Raw genomic sequence first — 19,276 nt, 5'->3', positions numbered from 1 at the left:
CCGCAAGTGCTGGTGGTTGGGGACCACGGGGTGGGTGGCTTCTTGTCTCCCAGGCCACAGCCAGCCACAGGTACTGGTGCCCAGGACTGTGGGGTGGACGGCTTCTCCATTTACCAGTCTGTAGCCTGCTGCAGTTGCTGGTGCCTGGACTGCAAGCGGGCAGCTTCTTTGTCCTCCCTGGGATGCAGAGTGGGAGACTACTCAGGCTGGCTGATCGCCCACAACTGCCCTCCCCTGTTGGCCATCTTATGTCCACATGGGGGTGGCCACCTTGTGAGTTGGAGTGACAGTCAATTCGCATATTACTCTTTTATTAGATAGGATAATTTGTGACCATAATGATTAACAATAAGGCCTGAACTTTTCTCTTTACCTTTATCTATCACAATTTTCTATATGTTAGGCAATTACTAACATATTAGTCACTTGTTTCTGTTTTCCAAAATCTAGATGTAATAGTTTATTTTAAGGGCTCTAAACCTGAGTACTTTGCAAAATGCCTGGGCTCTGCAGCATTAATGTGTTTTTTTTTAGGAATTTTCTAGCAGAAGATTATGACTCAGATATTGTTTTAGAATGATGAAGGATTTTTATATCAGTATTTTGATGTTTTTAATAGACTCTTAGATCATTTTTTAAAGAGGTTTTATAGACTTAGTAGGAGAAAATCCCATTTATATCTGGCAGGTCTGTTAAGAATTTCTGGTATAATTAAAGTAGGATTTTCTTTTGGATAAAGTTAATTTAAAAATGTCTATTTCCCAATGTTTCAGGGAATTCAGAATAAATGTAAACTTCCTTCAAAATATTACTTAACCCTTTCAAAACCCTTTCAAAATATATTTTCTTACCACAACTTATTCCGATATGAAGATTAATTGTATTAAAATTATTCTTAATTACATTTTATAAATCATAGGCAATTTATGGTTGTGTTAATCTCTTTAAAATATAACACTGTAAAGATGAATAATGGAAATATTCTTTCTGCAAGGTGTATACTTTAGCCTAATTCTGTCAATGAGAGTAAGAATTTAAAAGAAAACTAAAGTTAGTACCATGGAAAAATTAATCATTGCTCTCAACTCATTAAATTAAGTTTTATTGTCTAAATTCTTTCAGTGAAGTAAAAATCCATAGTTTGCTCTACTGAATGTAATATGCAAATTTAGGAGTATGGGAATGTCATACATTTTAAAACGTGCTTACACTATTACAGTCTTTGGTCTGGAAAGTATGTATTTTCTTAGTAGTTTATATTTTTAGTAAATACACTTCTTAGTGCTGTCAAATTTAGGATTTAAACCCATCCTATTTCCCACTCCTTCCTGAACATTCTTTAAAGTTAAGAAAATGGGTTTTTAGAGCAAAGCATTTATATGATAATCTTTAAAGAGTTCAGACATTTACATAGAATCTATAAAATCACATAATCTCTAAACCAGTGGTTCTCAACCTTTCTAATGCCACAGCCCTTTAATACAGTTCCCCATGTTGTGGTGACTCCCAACCATAAAATTATTTTCGCTGCTACTTCATAACTGTAATTTGATACTGTTAATGAATTGTAATGTAAATATCTGTGTTTTCCGATGGTCTTAGGCAACTCTGCTAGTGGTTCTCAACCTGTCATGACCCACAGGTTGAGAACCGCTGCTGTAGAGCCGCCTAAGACCTGTCATGTGGGTCATGACAGGTTGAGAACCACTAGCAGAGTTGCCTAAGACCATCGGAAAACACAGATATTTACATTACAATTCATTAACAGTATCAAATTACAGTTATGAAGTAGCAGCGAAAATAATTTTATGGTTGGGGGTCACCACAACATGGGGAACTGTATTAAAGGGCTGTGGCATTAGAAAGGTTGAGAACCACTGCTCTAGAGGGTTTCATTCAGTTGTCAAATAGATTGATAATAATGAAATAATTGTCTGATTGACCTCCTAGAAGATGTTATTGGTGAGTGAAATAAATCAGCCAGAGAAAGACAAATACCATATGATTTCACTTATATGTGGAATCTAAAGAGCATTATAAACGAGCAAACTAAATAGAAATGGACTCATAGATACAGAGAATGGACTGATGGTTGCCAGAAGGAAGTAGGGTGGGAGACTGGTGAAAAAGGTTAAGATATTGAGAAGTACAGATTGGTTACAAAATAATTATAGGAATGTAAATTACAGCAGAGGAAATATAGTCAGTAATCTATACTAATAAAAGGGTAATATGTTAATTAGATCAGGTCAACCAGACATCTTCTGGTCATCCTGCCTTCCTTCCAGACAAAGCCATGGTGGCAGGGGCCGAGGCAGAGGAGGTTAGGGGCAATCAGGCCGGCAAGGGAAAGTAGTTAGGGGCAATCAGGCCAGCAGGGTAAGGCAGTTAGGGGCAATTAGGCTGGCAGGGGAGGGCAGTTAGGCGTGACCAGGCCAGTAGGGGAGAATGGTTAGCGGTGATCAGGCAGGCAGGCAGAGTGGTTAGGAGTGATCTGGCAGGCAGGCAGTGAATGGTTAGGAGCCAGCAGTCTCCCAGATTGTGAGAGGGATGTCAGACTGACAGTTTAGGCCTGACCTCACGGGGATTGGGCCTAAATTGGCAGTTGAACATCCCTTTAGGGATCCCGGATTGGAGAAGGTGCAGGCGGGGCTGAGGGTTCCCCCTACCATATACACATTTCATGCACCAGGCCTCTAGTCTATATATATAAAACCCTAATCAACTGGTCGACTGGTTGACTGTTTGACTAGTAGCTATGATGCACACTGACCACCAGGGGGAAGACGCTCAGTGCAGGAGCTGCCTCCTGGTGGTCAGTATACTCCCACAGCTGACCAATGGGCACCAGATGCTGGGCTCATGGCTGGCAAGTGCAGCTGCAGTAGCATAAGCCTCTCTCGCCTCAGTGGCAGTACTACCAAGTGGCTGTGACAGATGCAGCTGGGCCAGGATAAGCAAGAGCAGTGCCTGGCCTGGGCTCGGGCCCCTCCCGGCCACCTGCCATTTTGTGCACTACTACATCTTTCGGGGATGTTGGACTTCCTGTTTTGGCCCGATCCCTGCAGGCCTGGCTTTGCACACTTACTACCAGTTTCTGCCTGCCTGGCCTGTGGGGATCAGGCTGAAACCAGCAAGCCAGCATCCCCTAGGGACCCCAAATTGTGAGAGGGTGCAGGGCAGGCTGAGGGACCCCATCAGAGCACAAACCTGTGCACCAGACCTCTTATTGTATATAATAACTGTGTATAGTGTCAGGTGGGTACTGGAAATTCTGGGGACCACTTAGTAAAGTATATGATTTCCTAATGCCATACACCTGAAAGTAGCACAAAGTAATGTTGAATATAATTTTTTTTAAAATAAAAAATAGTTTAAGTCAAAAAAAAATTGTCTGTTTAAGATGAAAAATAATTTTTCATTTTCGTAGGTCTTTTTACACAAATGCTATAGTTTTTTCAGAGCCAGCTTAGTAATAGAAGATCAAGATCTATTTATCCTTTTTTTCTTCTTGCATCTTTTCTTATCATCCAGATCCTGGCATTGTGCTTTGGCAGGCCAGACCGTATTATTAGGCATGACAGCCTGCTGAGATTGTGGGACTTGACTCTGGGCCCAAAGCCATTATGGTCCATTATCCTTCTCTACTCTCAAGGTTAATACTAACATATATTACAGTGGTGAAGAGAACAATATAAGTGATCAGTGGATTAGACTCCCTTTGGTACTTAAATATCACCTCAGTATAATTTATATTCTTAAGCAAGATGATTAACTTTTCCAGTTCATTAAGATGTTATTTGATGCAGTTATAGCTCAGAGGAGTTTGCTGTGTACGTCTGTGTGACTAATGAGCAGATGAGTTTTTTTCCTATTTGCTTTCTCTTATGTAACTCTTTCAAATAAAGACCTTATTTTTTTGAAACACTGTGAAGCTACTGACTTACAGGTTTTTGAGGTACTCAAGCCTGGAAAGATTGTGCTTTCGTAGGAATCACAAATCATAACCATGTCCATGGTTTATTATATGACTCATTTTTATTCTGATTAGAATATTGAACTGGGGATACATAGTACAGCTTATAGATGAAACTGCCTTACGATGGCATGCCTCTGATGTTTTAATAACTTACTTTATAATTCCCAATATGCGATATATATTGCATATTTTATGTACACTTTTCAATCTTAGTAAGATTTTAGTATAAAGTCATGTATATTGACAATTTATCCTTTTCTTATTTCAAAATTGTTCCAGGAGTATTATAACTACTGATCTCCAGAGAACTGAGATATAGATGAGTTATGCTATACTATCATTGATTTTCAGAATTAGAAAGGACTTTGAAGGTAATTATAGTGTACATTACATTACAGCTGACTTTGACACATGCCTACTATCCCTTTCCATTTTAACTGCAAAGTGATAGAGCTAACGTCGGCAAAGTATACTCTATGCTCAAATATGGCCTACTGCCTGATTTTGTCAGGCTTATGAGCTAAGAATGATTATTACATTTCACATGATTGAAAAAAATCACAAAAATGATTACTATTTTGTGACATGAATATGATATGAAATTCAATTTTCAGTGTCCATACCAGTGTTACTGAAACACAACCATGCTTATTTGTGCACATGTTGTCTTTGACTATTTCTGGGCTGTAAAGGCAGAGCTGAATAATTGGGACAGAGATTGTATGGCCCCCAAATCCTAAAATACATGATATTTGGCCAGTTATAGAAAAGGTTTGTCTACCTCTGGTTTAGAGAGCTGACTCTAGAGTAGGGGTGTCGAACTCAATCAGAGAAGGGGCCAAAATCTAAAATCCAGCCTAAATCGTGGGCCGAATGGTTTACTGAACAGTCATAAACTGTCATTGTGATGGAAACGCAGCGGAGTGCAGTGATGACAGCGCGGTGCGGGCCACATTGCAAGGCCTGGCGGGACGGATTTGGCCCGCGGGCCTTGTGTTTGACACATGTGCTCTAGAGTATAGGTCAGGTCTTAATTCATTTAAAGCTCCATGGTGGTGGTGGTGGGGCATTGCTTTTGCCAGTGATTGGCTCAGCATAGGCAAAGCTGTGTCACTTGACAAAGGAGAATTTTTCCTGAGCAGGGGAAAAAAATAATGATTTTTTTTTTTTTTTAGAGAGAGAAAGTCTCAAAAAGGAAAAGAATCTATGGATACCAGTGAAGTATTTCCTTGTTGTTCTTGGCAGCTTCCTTATGACAAGGAAAATCAGCCTGAGGTTAAAGCTCACACTTAGAGAAAGGGAATGCTGACAGAATCAGAGAGAATGGAATTCAATCCAGCCTAACTTGGATCTTCCTGTTTTATAAGCCAATGAAAGTCACTGTCTTAGTTTGATTTGGGTTTTCTGTTATTGATAAACCCAATTTGGCCTGCACTTGATACAATATTATAAAACACAGATGAATGTATTAAAACTGCAAGATTCAAATCAATAGCCTACTTAATGGAAATTGCTAAGGAAATCTTGTAGTGGGAGTTATTTACTGAGGGTGTCAGTATTCAATCAGTGCTTTAGGTGTCTTATGTCCTTAGTCATGGAGCAACATATGAGTTAGATATTATCTCCATCTTACAAACAAGAACCCTGAGGTTATTCAACTTTACAAAACCACAGAGTTGGAATGTGGCACAGTGGAAACCAAGTCTATTTTCATAGTCCATTGCTCGTTCACACTGGAGGAAAACATTGTTTGTAAGGGAGAATTCTGCTAATTTTTAAACCTTCAGTGTATTCAATGGGCAGTGGAAGGTAATTCATTGTGCTCCGTTTGTTTCATATAAGGAGTATCTAAAAAAATCAAATAAAGTTAATACCTGGTCATCTAAAAGCAGATTAATTACACTGAGGTTTATTGAAGTGAGCTTTGTATTACCAACAAATTTAAAATGCCTTTATTTACTTACTTATTTTATAGACATTTAGGACACTGCATATGGTAGCTATTATTCTTAATTATAGACTTCCGAAATCTCACTTTTTATACATTGTTTTGTGGTTATAGAAGGCCTTTTTTTACATAAACACATTTTCCAGGAAGGTTTGAAAAGTATGAAGCACCTTTTTCTCAATACATTTCAAATATGTCTATTTGAGATATAATCCTCTATATGATCACTACATATTTAAAGTTGAATGTTTATAATACAAAATTTCCTAAGTCTTTCTTGTGCAACTTTTCTACAAAGAGAAACTTCCTAGAGTTTTTTAAAGAATTTATTCCTATTTTAAGATGACTAGTATTATCTAGAGGCTGGGTATTTGGACTCACAGGTCCCCTGCTGCCACACTACAGGAGAGCTGTGCTAATCTTCCCGCATTCCCTTTCCAGATATGGTCCTTGACCAACAAGTGAGCTCAGGTCAGCTCAATGAGGATGTACGCCACAGGGTCCATGAGGCACTGATGAAACAGCATCACCACCAGAATCAGAAAAAACTCACCAATAGAATCCCCATTGTCCGTTCCTTTGCTGATATTGGCAAGAAACAATCAGAACCAAATTCCATGGATAAAACTGGTAAATCTTCCTTTATTGTTCTCTTTATGTTTATCATAGGCGTTTGAACGATCCAAGTACTTCTAAATCCTCTAAGATATTTTTTATTTGAAAATCGTCTATCAAAATTCAGATTGTTGTTATAAAATTGTTTCTTTTAATATACTTATGTAATATTGTTATCAAGCATTGGATTGTAGAAATTTTAACCAAGAATTTAGGTTCCCCAAAGGGCTCATGAAGTGATGCAAGGGAAACTTTAGTTAATAAGAAGTGGTAGGCTCCAATGCAACAAATAATAAAGTGAGTGTCAATTGCATCCCAAACAAGGTCCTAGACTTTATCTCATAGCTTGAGACTAGAATGCAATACTTCAACTTATGTTCTTTCAGTTAAAATGAATGTGATCTTTATTTAGTGTTTGTGGGGCGGGGGGGAAGATACTGGTTGCATATAGCTTGTAGTCAACAAGTCCATTAGACAATGCTTTTGAAAAGACCAGCTAGGGCATTGCTTGTGGCTCCACATATATTAAGCCTGATTTCTAGTTCATGGGCTCATTCTGCATCCATAGAGCTACCATGCTTACCGTCTTCACACACAAACACAGGAGCCCCCAACCATGGTTTTCTACCAGTTATGACTTACTCCCTATGGTTTGTGCTTAAGACTGTTTTATCCTTTCTGTATTTTGTTCCTCCTTTGATCCATTTGGTCCTTCATCATTTACATTAAAGAAGTTGCTTAAGAATCTTGTTGTTATCTAGCCTTTCCATTAGTCTTAGGAAGGAAAATAAAGTTATCATGAGGATAATATGAATTTGTTAAACTTTTAAAAAAATAAATCTTTATTGTTCAGATTATTATAGTTGTTCCTCTTTTTCCCACCCATAGCTCTCCTCAACCCAGTTCCCATCCCACCCCATGCTCTTATCCTCCACTGTCCTCATCTATAGGTGTATGATTTTTGTCCAGTCTCTTCCTGCACTCCCCACAGCCTTTTGAATTTGTTAAACTTCTATCAGCTATAAGAGTTCCCAGCTTTAAAAGATAAATATTAATAAAAAATAATTGCAAATGCTTTCCTAGAAAGAGTCTGATTTCCACAAATGGACTAAAGTATATGTATTGTCAGCATATGTTATTTTATATAATTTCACTTCTATTTTCAGGCTTCAGAGATGCCTTAAATACAAATGCCATGACAATGAATTTTCCTCAGACATTTTTTTATATGGGAATTTTACCAGTTTTCATGCTATTGAATCAAATATACTACACAAAGAAGTAGAATAAATGATAAATCAATAAATATGGTAGAACATAGAACCAGTTCTTATTGGCAAAATGATTTTGGAAATATTCATTTGACTTTCTAAAGACCCTTCAATGACTGAATATAAGTCATTGTTATGTAGATGTGTCTGTAGTTGTGTATATATTGAGTTTAGTAAAAGTGTTATGAGCATTTTATGGTCTATACAAATTTGTATTTGTGAATTTCACTGAACACCTTTAGAATTTATAACTGCTTCAAGTCACCTCATATGTTTGAAATATATCCATATTCTAAATCGTAATTTACTTAAAATATGTTATACATAAAAATGACATAATGAAGCTTTTTTATTTTAAGACAATATAAGTAGCACTTTTACTATTGTTGCAATATTAGTATTTATTTGGCATGATGTTATTAAGAAAACAGACTTGGATGTTTTACTAATATTGGCTATGGGATTATGTCCACATAATTCCAAAGACAGTATTAAATATTCCCATGAATTAATTTTTGGGACTGTAAGCACCAAAAAAAAAAAAAAAAAGTCTGCCTTCACTCCATTACTTTAACTGGAAAGCAGAGTATAAAATATATGCCTATAAGAAGAAAATGCATTTATTCAAAGGTGCAAGGACCTTGGACCATTAACTAGTCATAATTTATATGTCAAATTTCACTGGGGATAGGTTTGCTATAAAATAATTTTATTGCATTAAGTTCTTGGAAGAAAGGTTGCTGAATTTATTGGATGAACCGTTTATTGTAATATCATGTAAACCTGGACATACTGTTTGTTTTTTCTTTAAACATTTGTTAAACATAGAAAGAGAGATAATTAGAGCCTTGAATCACAAATCCACATATAGATACATAGAAATACAACATTTTATGAGAGCCTGTTTTTTGTCTTGTTCAGACAACTACTTAGTTTTTCTGAAAACTAGAATGTGAGTAGTTCTAAAGCGATTCTGTCACCATATGTACAGTCAGCCTTTATCTTAACATATACAGACCCATTGGAGGCATAAGTTATGATAATAAAAATTTGGAAACATTTCTAGTAAGATTCATACATCTAATTAAGTATTGTAGACTGTGCTGTCAGAAGTGGTGTTCTAAGCCTAGGCCTATAACACCTCCTTATGACTCTGTTTTGCTTCCTCACACACTTTGCATAATTATGTGTATTGAGAATTCTGAAAATATGTATAGACTTCACCAATTTAGAAATAAATTTATCCAGAAGTAAAAGCAGTGTGAAAGACCTTTATTACTAAGGTTCTCAATCTGCTTATGAACTCTAAAAACTGACAAACTTTGGATAAACAAACATTGAAATTCATAGCCATAAACACAAATTTGGGATTATATTTCAAAATATGCAATAGAGATTTTTTTTGCATAGAGATATGCAAAAAGATTTCAAAATGTACAAAAAGGAATAACAATATTTTTATTATTTAAAAATATATCTTCAGTAGATAAAGATATAAAAAGATGAAATTTTCATTTAAGATTATAGACTAAGGGATCAGAGAGGATTTTCTAGCAACTTGAAAACAAAAACATGCCGAAACCGGTTTGGCTCAGCGGTAGAGAATCGGTCTGCGGACTGAAAGGTCCCAGGTTCGATTCTGGTCAAGGGCATGTACGTTGGTTGCGGGCACATCCCCAGTAGGGGGTGTGCAAGAGGCAGCTGGTCGATGTTTCTCTCTCATCGACGTTTCTAGCTCTCTATCTCTCTCCCTTCCTCTCTGTAAAAAATCAATAAAATATATTTTAAAAAAAAAAGAAAAGAAAAGAAAGAAAACAGAAACATTTTTCTTCCTAAGTACAGGCTCTCTTCTTTAATATGCTTTTGTTTTGGAGGCAAAACAATTGAAACCCCCTCTCCCCAAATGAACTGATGCTTATGTTAAGAAGTCTGAAGGAACGATATAGAGTAAGGTTTCTACTTTCTGAATTGACTTGACCCTTTAGCATGCTACCTTGGTAGTATTCCCAAGGGCTAACCATTCAGAGAAGTTTATCTGAATTTCAAATATGGATCTTTTCTACTATAGATTTTATGTATTTCCAAGATAGTGATTTCCTTGGTCCTCTCCTCCCAAGCCCAAAATATTTTGTTCATAATATTTTTAGTGATTTGTGGTAATGTATTCAATCTCACCTCCAGATATTACACTAGTTTTGATTTTTTTGTATAATAATTTTCTTGGTGTTCTGCACATTCTCTTAAGGGCTAACATGCAGGATGCTATGGATTCACTATGCATTTTTAATGCCACCATGCTGTGTTTAACTTTCACTTTTCATTAAGCATCAAAACTGTGAGCATTAAATGTCTGATTCTGATGTTTCAATAAAAAATGACAGTTACATTTGGCAAAACAACAGCAAAAAATAATTTAAAAATAATATCTTCTTTAACATTACAACCCTGAAAAAGATATGGGAAGAAAATACTAAAAATGAATATGTGATTATTCTTTGAAATTAGAAGGACTTTCTAAAAATAAAAATAAGACTTTTGTATTAAATGATATAGAAAAAAATCAGTATTTGTATTTATAATTTATATAGGTTATGCATTCAATTATATTTTGAGACATTTGGATTATAAATCTATTATAAAATAATATTACCATAGAAATAAAGTTTATATTAAAAATAATTTAGGACTGTTAGTTTCCTCAGGTATAGAATTTTTCATTCCAATGTGTCTTTTACTAATAATTCTAACTTTAATTTTTTTCCTTCATATATTTTTTTCCTTCCTATTCTGAATACTTTCCAGTTGTACCTTAAAAAAACTTTTTAAAATTGATTTCAGAGAAGAAGGGAGAGGGAAAGATGGAAAAAACATAAATAATGGGAGTCATTGATCAGTTGCCTTTTGCACACCCCTTACTAAGGATTTTGAGCTCACAGCCTGGGCATGTGCCCTGACCAGGAATAGAACCGTGATCTGCTGGCTCATGGTGGAAAGCTCAACCACTGAGCAACACTGTCTGGGCTCCAGTTTTACCTTTTATTTAAAATCTCAAAGGAATTACAGAGCAGAATGTCTCTGACTTACTTTAAAAAAAAAAAAAAAACACATAGTTTTCCTGGAGAACATTTAGATTTGGAAGGATGGGATATATGTTGATTCTTCCGGTCTGTGCACATGTATTGTGAATGATTTTTATTTATAGCCTTTGGAAATCAGTTTTATTGCTTTGTAAGCATTACTTTTAAAAAATGTTGGACTTTTTATTTTCAAATGTACTATGTTTTTATGTGTATTTAGATATTTATATGCTTTCTTATTTTTAAATACTGTGATCTCATACGTAAGATACCAAAAGTTATAAATTATCCTTCACAGTGTTCTACCTTTGAAGAAATAAAGCTAGCATAATAATTCTTAGAATTACTTGGAAAAAACAATATAGTAAAAGTTTCATTTTGAAAACAGATTTAGACATTTTATAATAAAGCTCCAAAATGTCAAGATAATATTGTAGACACAATTGATGGCTGTTAAGAGGCTATATTATTGCTACTGAGTTTTGGAATGTCAGAACTAGTTTTAACTGCAAAACTATTTCTAGTATGATGTTTTTAAATTTGTTATTTCTTATATTACATTTTCAGGCATAATAATTTTTTCCAGGTTTAATTAAGTGCATACTTTTTATGTTTTTGAAGTACAGTTCACTTAATCAACATTTTCTAAATATTTAGCCTTTCTTTCATGTTTCCTATTTCCATAAATTAATGTATTGTTACACATGTTTGTAACTTTGTCATTCATCTTTATATTTCTTTATTTTGCTCTGTCTTGTGTCTGTCTCTAACAGGCTCATCTCATCTCTGTACCTCCCTCATCTCCTACCCTTTGGGTACTCTAAATGCGTTGAAGGTTTCTGAGGTAGTGTAAACCAGCTTGGTCTCTAGGTTAAAGTAATGTACCTCCATGTCTTAATCACAGTTTCCTTCTATTACACATGATTTTCAGTACATTGAGCAGTAGGAAACAATTATATTCTTAAGTGATATATTCTTCTATTGATTTGAATTTGGCCAAATAGGAATTATGGTGCTGTTTTACAATACTTATGTATATAATTTATTTGAAGACAAAGAAAACTATAGGTAAGGACTAAATACTTAAAGGTTTTTTGACAACATATTTTACTGTTGTGTTTTAATAACATGTTTTAATGATACTGATGTTACTTAAATTAGTACTTTTGACATAATCTCATGTTACTCCCCTACAAATTTATAAGAAGAGAAATGGCTATGCCAGTTACACAATGGACCTACTGGGAAATTTATGGATTAGCAAGTAGAAAGGCAGAGTTTCCATAGTCTAGTTAGTAATCACCTGAATTATTCTCAGTTTTCTCCTGTGCTTATCCCACATCTTTAATGATTTTCCCTAGAAAACTTCTTGTCTATAATAACTTTACCCAACTCATAGACGATCCCTACATAGAGGTCCAGAGGACAAAATGAATTCATGATTCAAAAGAAAATTTGTTCAAGCAGTTACTAATATGAATACTAGATAATTACGCATTTTATTGATAAAATATATTACATATATCAAAATATATAACATTAAAAATGTGAACTCTTTGAGTTTAAAGGTTTGGAAAAATAAACACATATGGTAAACATACAGGATAATGCTAAGTTTCTCAAATGTTTACACTTAAATAGCTATGTACTCTTCCCAATTAGTAATAATGGTATTCATTTTTTCATCAGTTTTAGAATAATTTACCCTGAATGTAATGAAGTTACTGACTTAATAAGTGTCTTTTTCTAAATTGCTTTGGATAGTCAACTTCATGTCTCATAATAGATGTGATTAAACATTGCAATGACATTTATTTATAGGATATATTAATATGAATAGTGATCATGGGGTGAAGTGATGGTTATGTAAAGAAGCAGGAAAAAATGTGTATGTTCACAAGTATTGTGGCATAGTGATTAGACCAATTATAAAAAGTAGCATTCATAAAGCTATATATATATGCTAAATCCCAACTTTATACGATTTTGTCTTAGAGGGGAAAATAGCCCAGGACATTCTTTGTTATTCTTTTAGGAAACATATTCACTTCCTTTGGAAGAAAATTCTGTACCTGAAAATTGTCATTATATGAACTACTATTGTTTTAGACATTAGTGAGGAAACAAGGGATGCTCTTTTAAAACCTAAATTTGCTGTTTCTTCTTATGTAATATTTGAGTTAATGAAAGTCATTTTGAAATTCAAGCCCATCACCTTCTTTTGAAAGGCAGTGACTATTGAAGTAAACAAAATAAATTAGTGCTTAGACAAATAAAGATTATAGTTGATAACAAAATTATAGAAATTATGAAATTTCCAGTAGTTCAATAGATTATAATTCATGTGTGCATTTTAGTTTAATAGAGAGCAAATAAAATTTTAATTTTTTTTAAAGTCTTCTATTTTTTCAAAATAACCCAAACCAAGCTTGTTTAATTTTGAAATAATATTACCCATATATTTTTCTCTATCCTGCTAAGTTTTCAGATACTGCTTTGAAGATATATAAATTTAATGTGTATTGTTTTATGTTAACACATTAATGTGCATATTGATAAATATTTTTTGTAGGACTCTAAACTTTGCAAGATATTTGGAATATGACATTGTTATTAAAAACATTTAACTACTAATTTTTACTACTGTTAACTATTACTGCTGAAATATAAGAGATACCAAATTTATAGTTTATATTGCTAGACTGGTAGTTTTTAAGCTTTTATTATTTTTTTAAATGCATTTTTATTGACTTCAGAGAGGAAGGGAGAGGGAAATAAAAATATCAATGATGAGAAAAAATCATTGATTGGCTGCCTCCTGCATGCACTGGGGATCGAGCCCACAACCTGGGCATGTGCCCTGACCGGGAATCAAACTGTGACCTGATTCATAGGTCAACAGTCAATCACTGAACCATGCTGACCGGGCAGTTTTTAAGCTTTTTTTGTGTTAGCATACATCCTATGTACATATCTAGAATCCAGAACTAGCAAGGAAATTACTAACATCTAATATGTCTCCTGCTAGTTAAATACTCTACACTAGGTCATTATCAATATCCTTAAAATATTTATAAGAAATAGTTTTCAAATTGCTTCCTGATTATCAGCTTTATGAAATAATATTTTGTGGAATTTTTATCATATAATAACAAAAATATTATAGAAAAATAAATATCAAAATATATTAATATTTACAAGATAAAAAACAAGTAAATGTTCTATTTATAACATATATATGAAAACATAGGCTATTAAATTTTAATTTATAGCATATTTTATATACAATTAAATTTCTTCAAAGCCGATTACACTTAATTAACTATTTTTTGTGTGTTTCTTGCTGATTGAATTAAATGATTGTTCTTCCATGTATTTTATACATCATCAAATAAATTATTAAAAGAAAGCAGATATATGTTTATTTAATTTTTTAAGCTTTGAATTTCACCACTCAATTTTACAGAACATTCAGTAAATTTAGGTTTAAATATATCTAATGTTCTATCTCATGAAAATATGGAGAAATGTTGTGAAACTGGTGATTGAAGACATCTGTTAGTAGCACAAATGCATTATGTAAAAGGTTTTTTTAAATTAGTTATTATTTTGAGAATGATAAATTCAATGGCTGCTAATGAATAGTTCACAGTCATAGCTGCACGTTACAGTTAGAAATGGGAGAATGAAAATAATCAATGCTGCTTAAGACTATTATTTCTCCAAAATTATATATGTGTCTTGGAATATGCTAAAATCAGAATTTGTATGCATGGTTTGAGGCACATTTGCTTTAAAATATCATATTAAAATCTTCACCAAATGTATTATTTTACTTTGTTTAGTGAAAGCAAAAAACTATTTCTCTTCTATAAGAATCTTGAACCCATTAAAAATTGTATCTATTAGTAAATGGCCCAGTTGAGAGGCTTAATAGTGCACAGGACAAAATTCAAGTAATATTTGAAAGTAAGTTATAAGTGTCTTAAATCACACCTGGCATTTTCTGGGTAGTGAAGAGTAAGTGGGATTTTGGGAGAGAATTTATAGAAAAGGTTTTATTTGTATATGTCCTAGTAGTTTAGAGGCATTCAGATAAGTACAGATTACAGTAAAAGGAGATGAAACTGCAGGTGAATTTGAATAAGTTGGGATTTAGGTAGGTAGAGAGAAGAACTAGGCAGACACAAGAGAGTGTATTCCCTATGTATAAGACTAATGAGAATAGGAGCAAGTAGTTTGGAGTACGTTATTATAAATATGGTTAAGGCTTTAAAGCTGGGTTGGCATCACTCATTTCACAATAAAAATAACAAATAAGTATGGAGAAACGTTAGGAAGAAGAAAGGTGCATGTGAAATCATGCAGACCTCTTTAATTTTTATCATTGAATTGCTAAACATGAAGAGCTTACAGATAAATTTAAATTAAAAAATGTTTCATAATTAGTGGATAATGGAATTTAATTATCATTTGCTAACCATTGTCATGTTCCCAGATCTGCTGTCCACTTAACTAATGTCATAATCTTCACTATAATTTGGGAAAGATGACAAAATAATTAAGTTCCTGGTTAATGTTAATGGAAAATTGATATAATTCAAATCGATTGATCTTTTTTTCTGGTCTCAATATCAGTATGCTTATGCAATTGAATAGTGACAAGCATAAAATCATAATCACACTGTTTGTACTGTATGAATGAACACTCTCATATAGAAATCTCCGAAAGTTGTCAAAAGAATTTTTTCTCAGTTTGTTCTTTCAGGTGCAATGGAAGCTACATATACGCCATGTGCTTTTCAGAGAAATATTCACCCTTTTTAAAAACTATACATTTTAAATTCTTTAGTCTGAGCTTAAATCATAATTGATGTCTACCGTGTTATTTAAAAAATATATATGTATATATAATCAGTTTTGGATAAAATGTAAAAATCAATGATGTTTCAAAACCATGATTACTTTTTAATAGTTTCATAGGTGATCTTCCTTCACAAGGAATAACTATTTAGTTATAGAGTTTTAACCTGGGAATGGGTTTACATTTTCTTGACCGAATTCTCCCATTTCTTTCTGTAACTGATAAATAAGAATATTAAAAGAGTTCTATTTATATTGAACCTTCATGCTTACCTCATAAACTCATTAAGGAACTTTGTTAGTCTAGTTTAATTCATATTTCACGCAGTATGTCTGGAATTGTGTAAGTAATTGTTTGTGTTCTATAATAACAATCTCTTTTAGCAGGTCAGGGTGTCTCTCCACAGTCTGCTCCAGCCTGTGTTGAAAATAAAAATGACGTGAGCAGAGAAAACAGCACAGTTGACTTTAGCAAGGTAAGCTTTTCTCCTTTTCATTTAAGTAAGCTGCTGAATTGTTACTGAAATTACTACACAAATTTTTGCATGCACATTTTTTTGTTGTTGTTACTTAGCCAGAGCTGGATGTTGTTATGGTGATGGCGTTTAAGTTCATATGTAGCATTTTACTTATGTAAACATGTACATTTTAGGCATAGAATTTAGGTTTGAGCCACTTGGTATAATGTATCGCTTCCAGTAAAAAGAATAGCTGGACTTCACAGAGAAGTTTCTGGAAGTTTATTATTTAAATGTTTGCTGTTTTCTCAAAGTTATATTTTCCTTTACTTAAGGAAACACAAATCATATAAAATTTCATTGTAGTGATTCAGAGAAAGGCATTAGTGTAAGAAAACACTGGATTATGGTGGAACTGAGCAAGGTTTCCAATGAAAACATAATAAAGATGGACTGTTGTGGGATACATCTAACTGGAGCCAATTCAAGTGCAATCTTAAATTATCACTTACTGAGATTATTCTAAGAAGATAATGAGTCTGAGAAAATAATGTGATTTTAGTCAGCGAATTCCTGACATTGTGCACGTGCTATTGTGGGCTATGGCAAACCAGCACTTAAACAGCAATGAGGAGTAGCAATACTGGCCAAAAATAGAGGGTCAACCATTCTCTTTATCTGAGTGGCTGAAACAGCAGTAACTCAGAGTGTGAGTCTGTGTGGTGGTTTTCCACCCCTAAAGTCTGTAACACTGACAACGATCATAACAGTGGGCGGAGATGGGGATGAGAGGCACCAGTCAAGTCCTGAAAAAAGCAATAGCAGTCAGCTCCCCGTTGCTGTTTCAGAATCCCTCTGCTAATGCCTCCGCGGTCTAGTCGTGTGCATGCTCGCCCTCTGGTGCCTGGCAGTCTCCGTGGCAGCGCGGTGTACCCGGTTAAGTCTGTTAATTATGCGCGCAGGGACTGGGAGGCCAACAAAAGGGGCACACTAGTCCCTGTGGGATGAAACACAGGCATGAAAAAGGACCTCCGCACCAGCAAGAGAGAGAGGTGAGGGCACACTCGGGCTATGTTTCCACCATGGTTCAAAGCTCATTTCACTGTATGCAGGCATGCGATTCAAACATTAAGCCAGCTCAAATGTAATCCATTTGCCTTTCCAAAAGCTATCTATCCAAAGCATTACATCTTCATTCATCTGCAAGTTGGAATGAAATTGTTGCAAACTGCCATACATTTAACTGCTGATATTCTTCATTGAAAACATTACCTTATAAGCAGTGACAGCCCTGAACGGGTGGCTCAGTTTATTGGAGTGTCATCCAGTATGCCAAAAGGTTGTGGGTTCAATTCCAGACAGGGCACATATGGGAGGCAACCAATCAATGTCTCCCCCTCAAAAAATTAATAAAACATATTTGGGTGAGGAATAAATAAATAAGTAAATGCACCGACATAAGAAATATCTTACTTATTTATGCAGGCATTTACAGTACAACATGGGTATATTTAAATTCTAAAGAAGAAGAAGAAGAATCAATTTTTATCCTTTCAACTAAATTACCTTTTTAACTTTTTTTAAAATTATATAATCCTTTCAAACTGAATTTTATATTTCCATACCATTTTACTTTTATTGTCTGACCTATCTTTGGCAGCCTTAAAAATGCTTCTCATTTAAAAGAAAATGAATTTTGTCAAGCAGAGACTAGACTTATCCTCAGGTCTCCCCAAACAATTAGAACTACAGGAGAGTGAAAAACACATTTTCTTTCCTTTAATCCTTTCGTTGCATTGCTTTTTCAATTACTTGTCCATTTCATCTTTTAATAGGCAAATTAAATTGCTAGGGCGCTCTACTCAGTATTAGCCTTCTGTATTCCTCAGTCTCTCATCCCCAGCATGACATCTTGGAAAGAACATGGCTTTTCACAAAAAGCGTGAGATCTGGAATCCTAACTCTACTGTTTATAAACTATCTGATCTTGAAGGAATTCTCTGAACTTCAGCTTTCTCGTTTGTAAAATAAGAACAATAATCCTATCTAATAAAAGAGTAATATGCAAATTTATAACCACTCCAACACACAAGATGGCTGCCACAAGATGGCCTGCAGGGGAGGGCAGTTGGGGGTGGTCAGGTGAGCAGGGAGGGCAGTTGGGGGGGAGGACCCAGGCCTTCAGGGAAGGGTATTTGGGGGGAACCCAGGCCAGCAGGGAAGGGCAGTTAGGGGTAATCAGGCTAGCAAGGGAGCAGGTAGGCATCAGTCAGCCTGGCAGGCAGAAGCGGTTAGGGGCAATCAGGAAGGCAGGCAGGCAAGTGGTTGGAAGCCAGCATTCCTGGATTGTGAGAGGGATGTCTGACTGCCCCTTTTAGACATCCCTCAAGGGATCCCAGATTGGAGAGGGTGCAGGCTGGGCTGATGGACAGCTTCTTCCCCCCAACCCCTGTGCATGAATTTTGTGCACTGGGCCTCTATAATAATAATAATAATAATAATAATAATAATAATAATAATGATGTTGTAAAAAATAAAATAATAGAGAGCCTGGCAGAGTGTGCTGGGAATGTAGCAGGCATTGTCCAGTTAAATATTTTCAACTTTAATATGTAGATTCAAAACCCCAGTCGAGTTTTGAGATGTTAATGGTAAAAAAACGTCTTTATTCATGTCATGTGACTTGATCCTATCTATATTCAATCTACATTTTTTAACCCTTCCAATGGCCAGGCCCATCAAACTTCCTAATTTAAGGAATTTTTTTTTAATATAATCTAAGTTGTCAGGTTGTCACTTCCTATAATATCTTCAAAAGCAGATGTGTCAAAATACTCCATGTCACCATTTCTTAAATTGACATGTAGAGGGTGGATATTTTATTATTTCCCAAATGTTGGTGGCATTTCTTTTATTTCAAACTAGAGGCCTGGTGCATGGGTTTGTGTACTGGTGGGGTCCCTCGGCCTGGTCTGCGGGGATCGGGCCAAAACTAGCTTTCCAACATCCCCCAAAGAGTCCCGGATTGTGAGAGGATAGTTCTTGGGTGACACGCCCTGGAATCA

General features: G+C 34.8%; 1 protein-coding gene across 9 annotated transcripts in view; it reads left to right on the top strand.

Annotated features, from left to right (window-relative positions):
• Window positions 1–19,276, top strand: part of SLC4A10 (solute carrier family 4 member 10) — a 214,806-nt gene that overhangs the window by 109,945 nt on the left and 85,585 nt on the right. For 5 of the 9 annotated variants that reach the window (XM_036421111.2, XM_036421114.2, XM_036421109.2 and 2 more), the window contains exons 6-8: window positions 6,369–6,557; window positions 16,138–16,229; window positions 17,174–17,263. In XM_036421111.2, coding sequence (XP_036277004.1) covers window positions 6,369–6,557; window positions 16,138–16,229; window positions 17,174–17,263 — 371 coding nt within the window. The remainder of the gene's footprint in view (window positions 1–6,368; window positions 6,558–16,137; window positions 16,230–17,173; window positions 17,264–19,276) is intronic. The other 4 variants (XM_036421118.2, XM_036421116.2, XM_036421110.2 and 1 more) reach the window with 3 other exon arrangements.

Source organism: Pipistrellus kuhlii, unplaced genomic scaffold, assembly GCF_014108245.1.
Source record: "Pipistrellus kuhlii isolate mPipKuh1 unplaced genomic scaffold, mPipKuh1.p scaffold_m20_p_7, whole genome shotgun sequence".
NCBI classification, from domain to species: domain Eukaryota; kingdom Metazoa; phylum Chordata; class Mammalia; order Chiroptera; family Vespertilionidae; genus Pipistrellus; species Pipistrellus kuhlii.
This window is presented reverse-complemented; position numbering and strand designations above follow the sequence as displayed.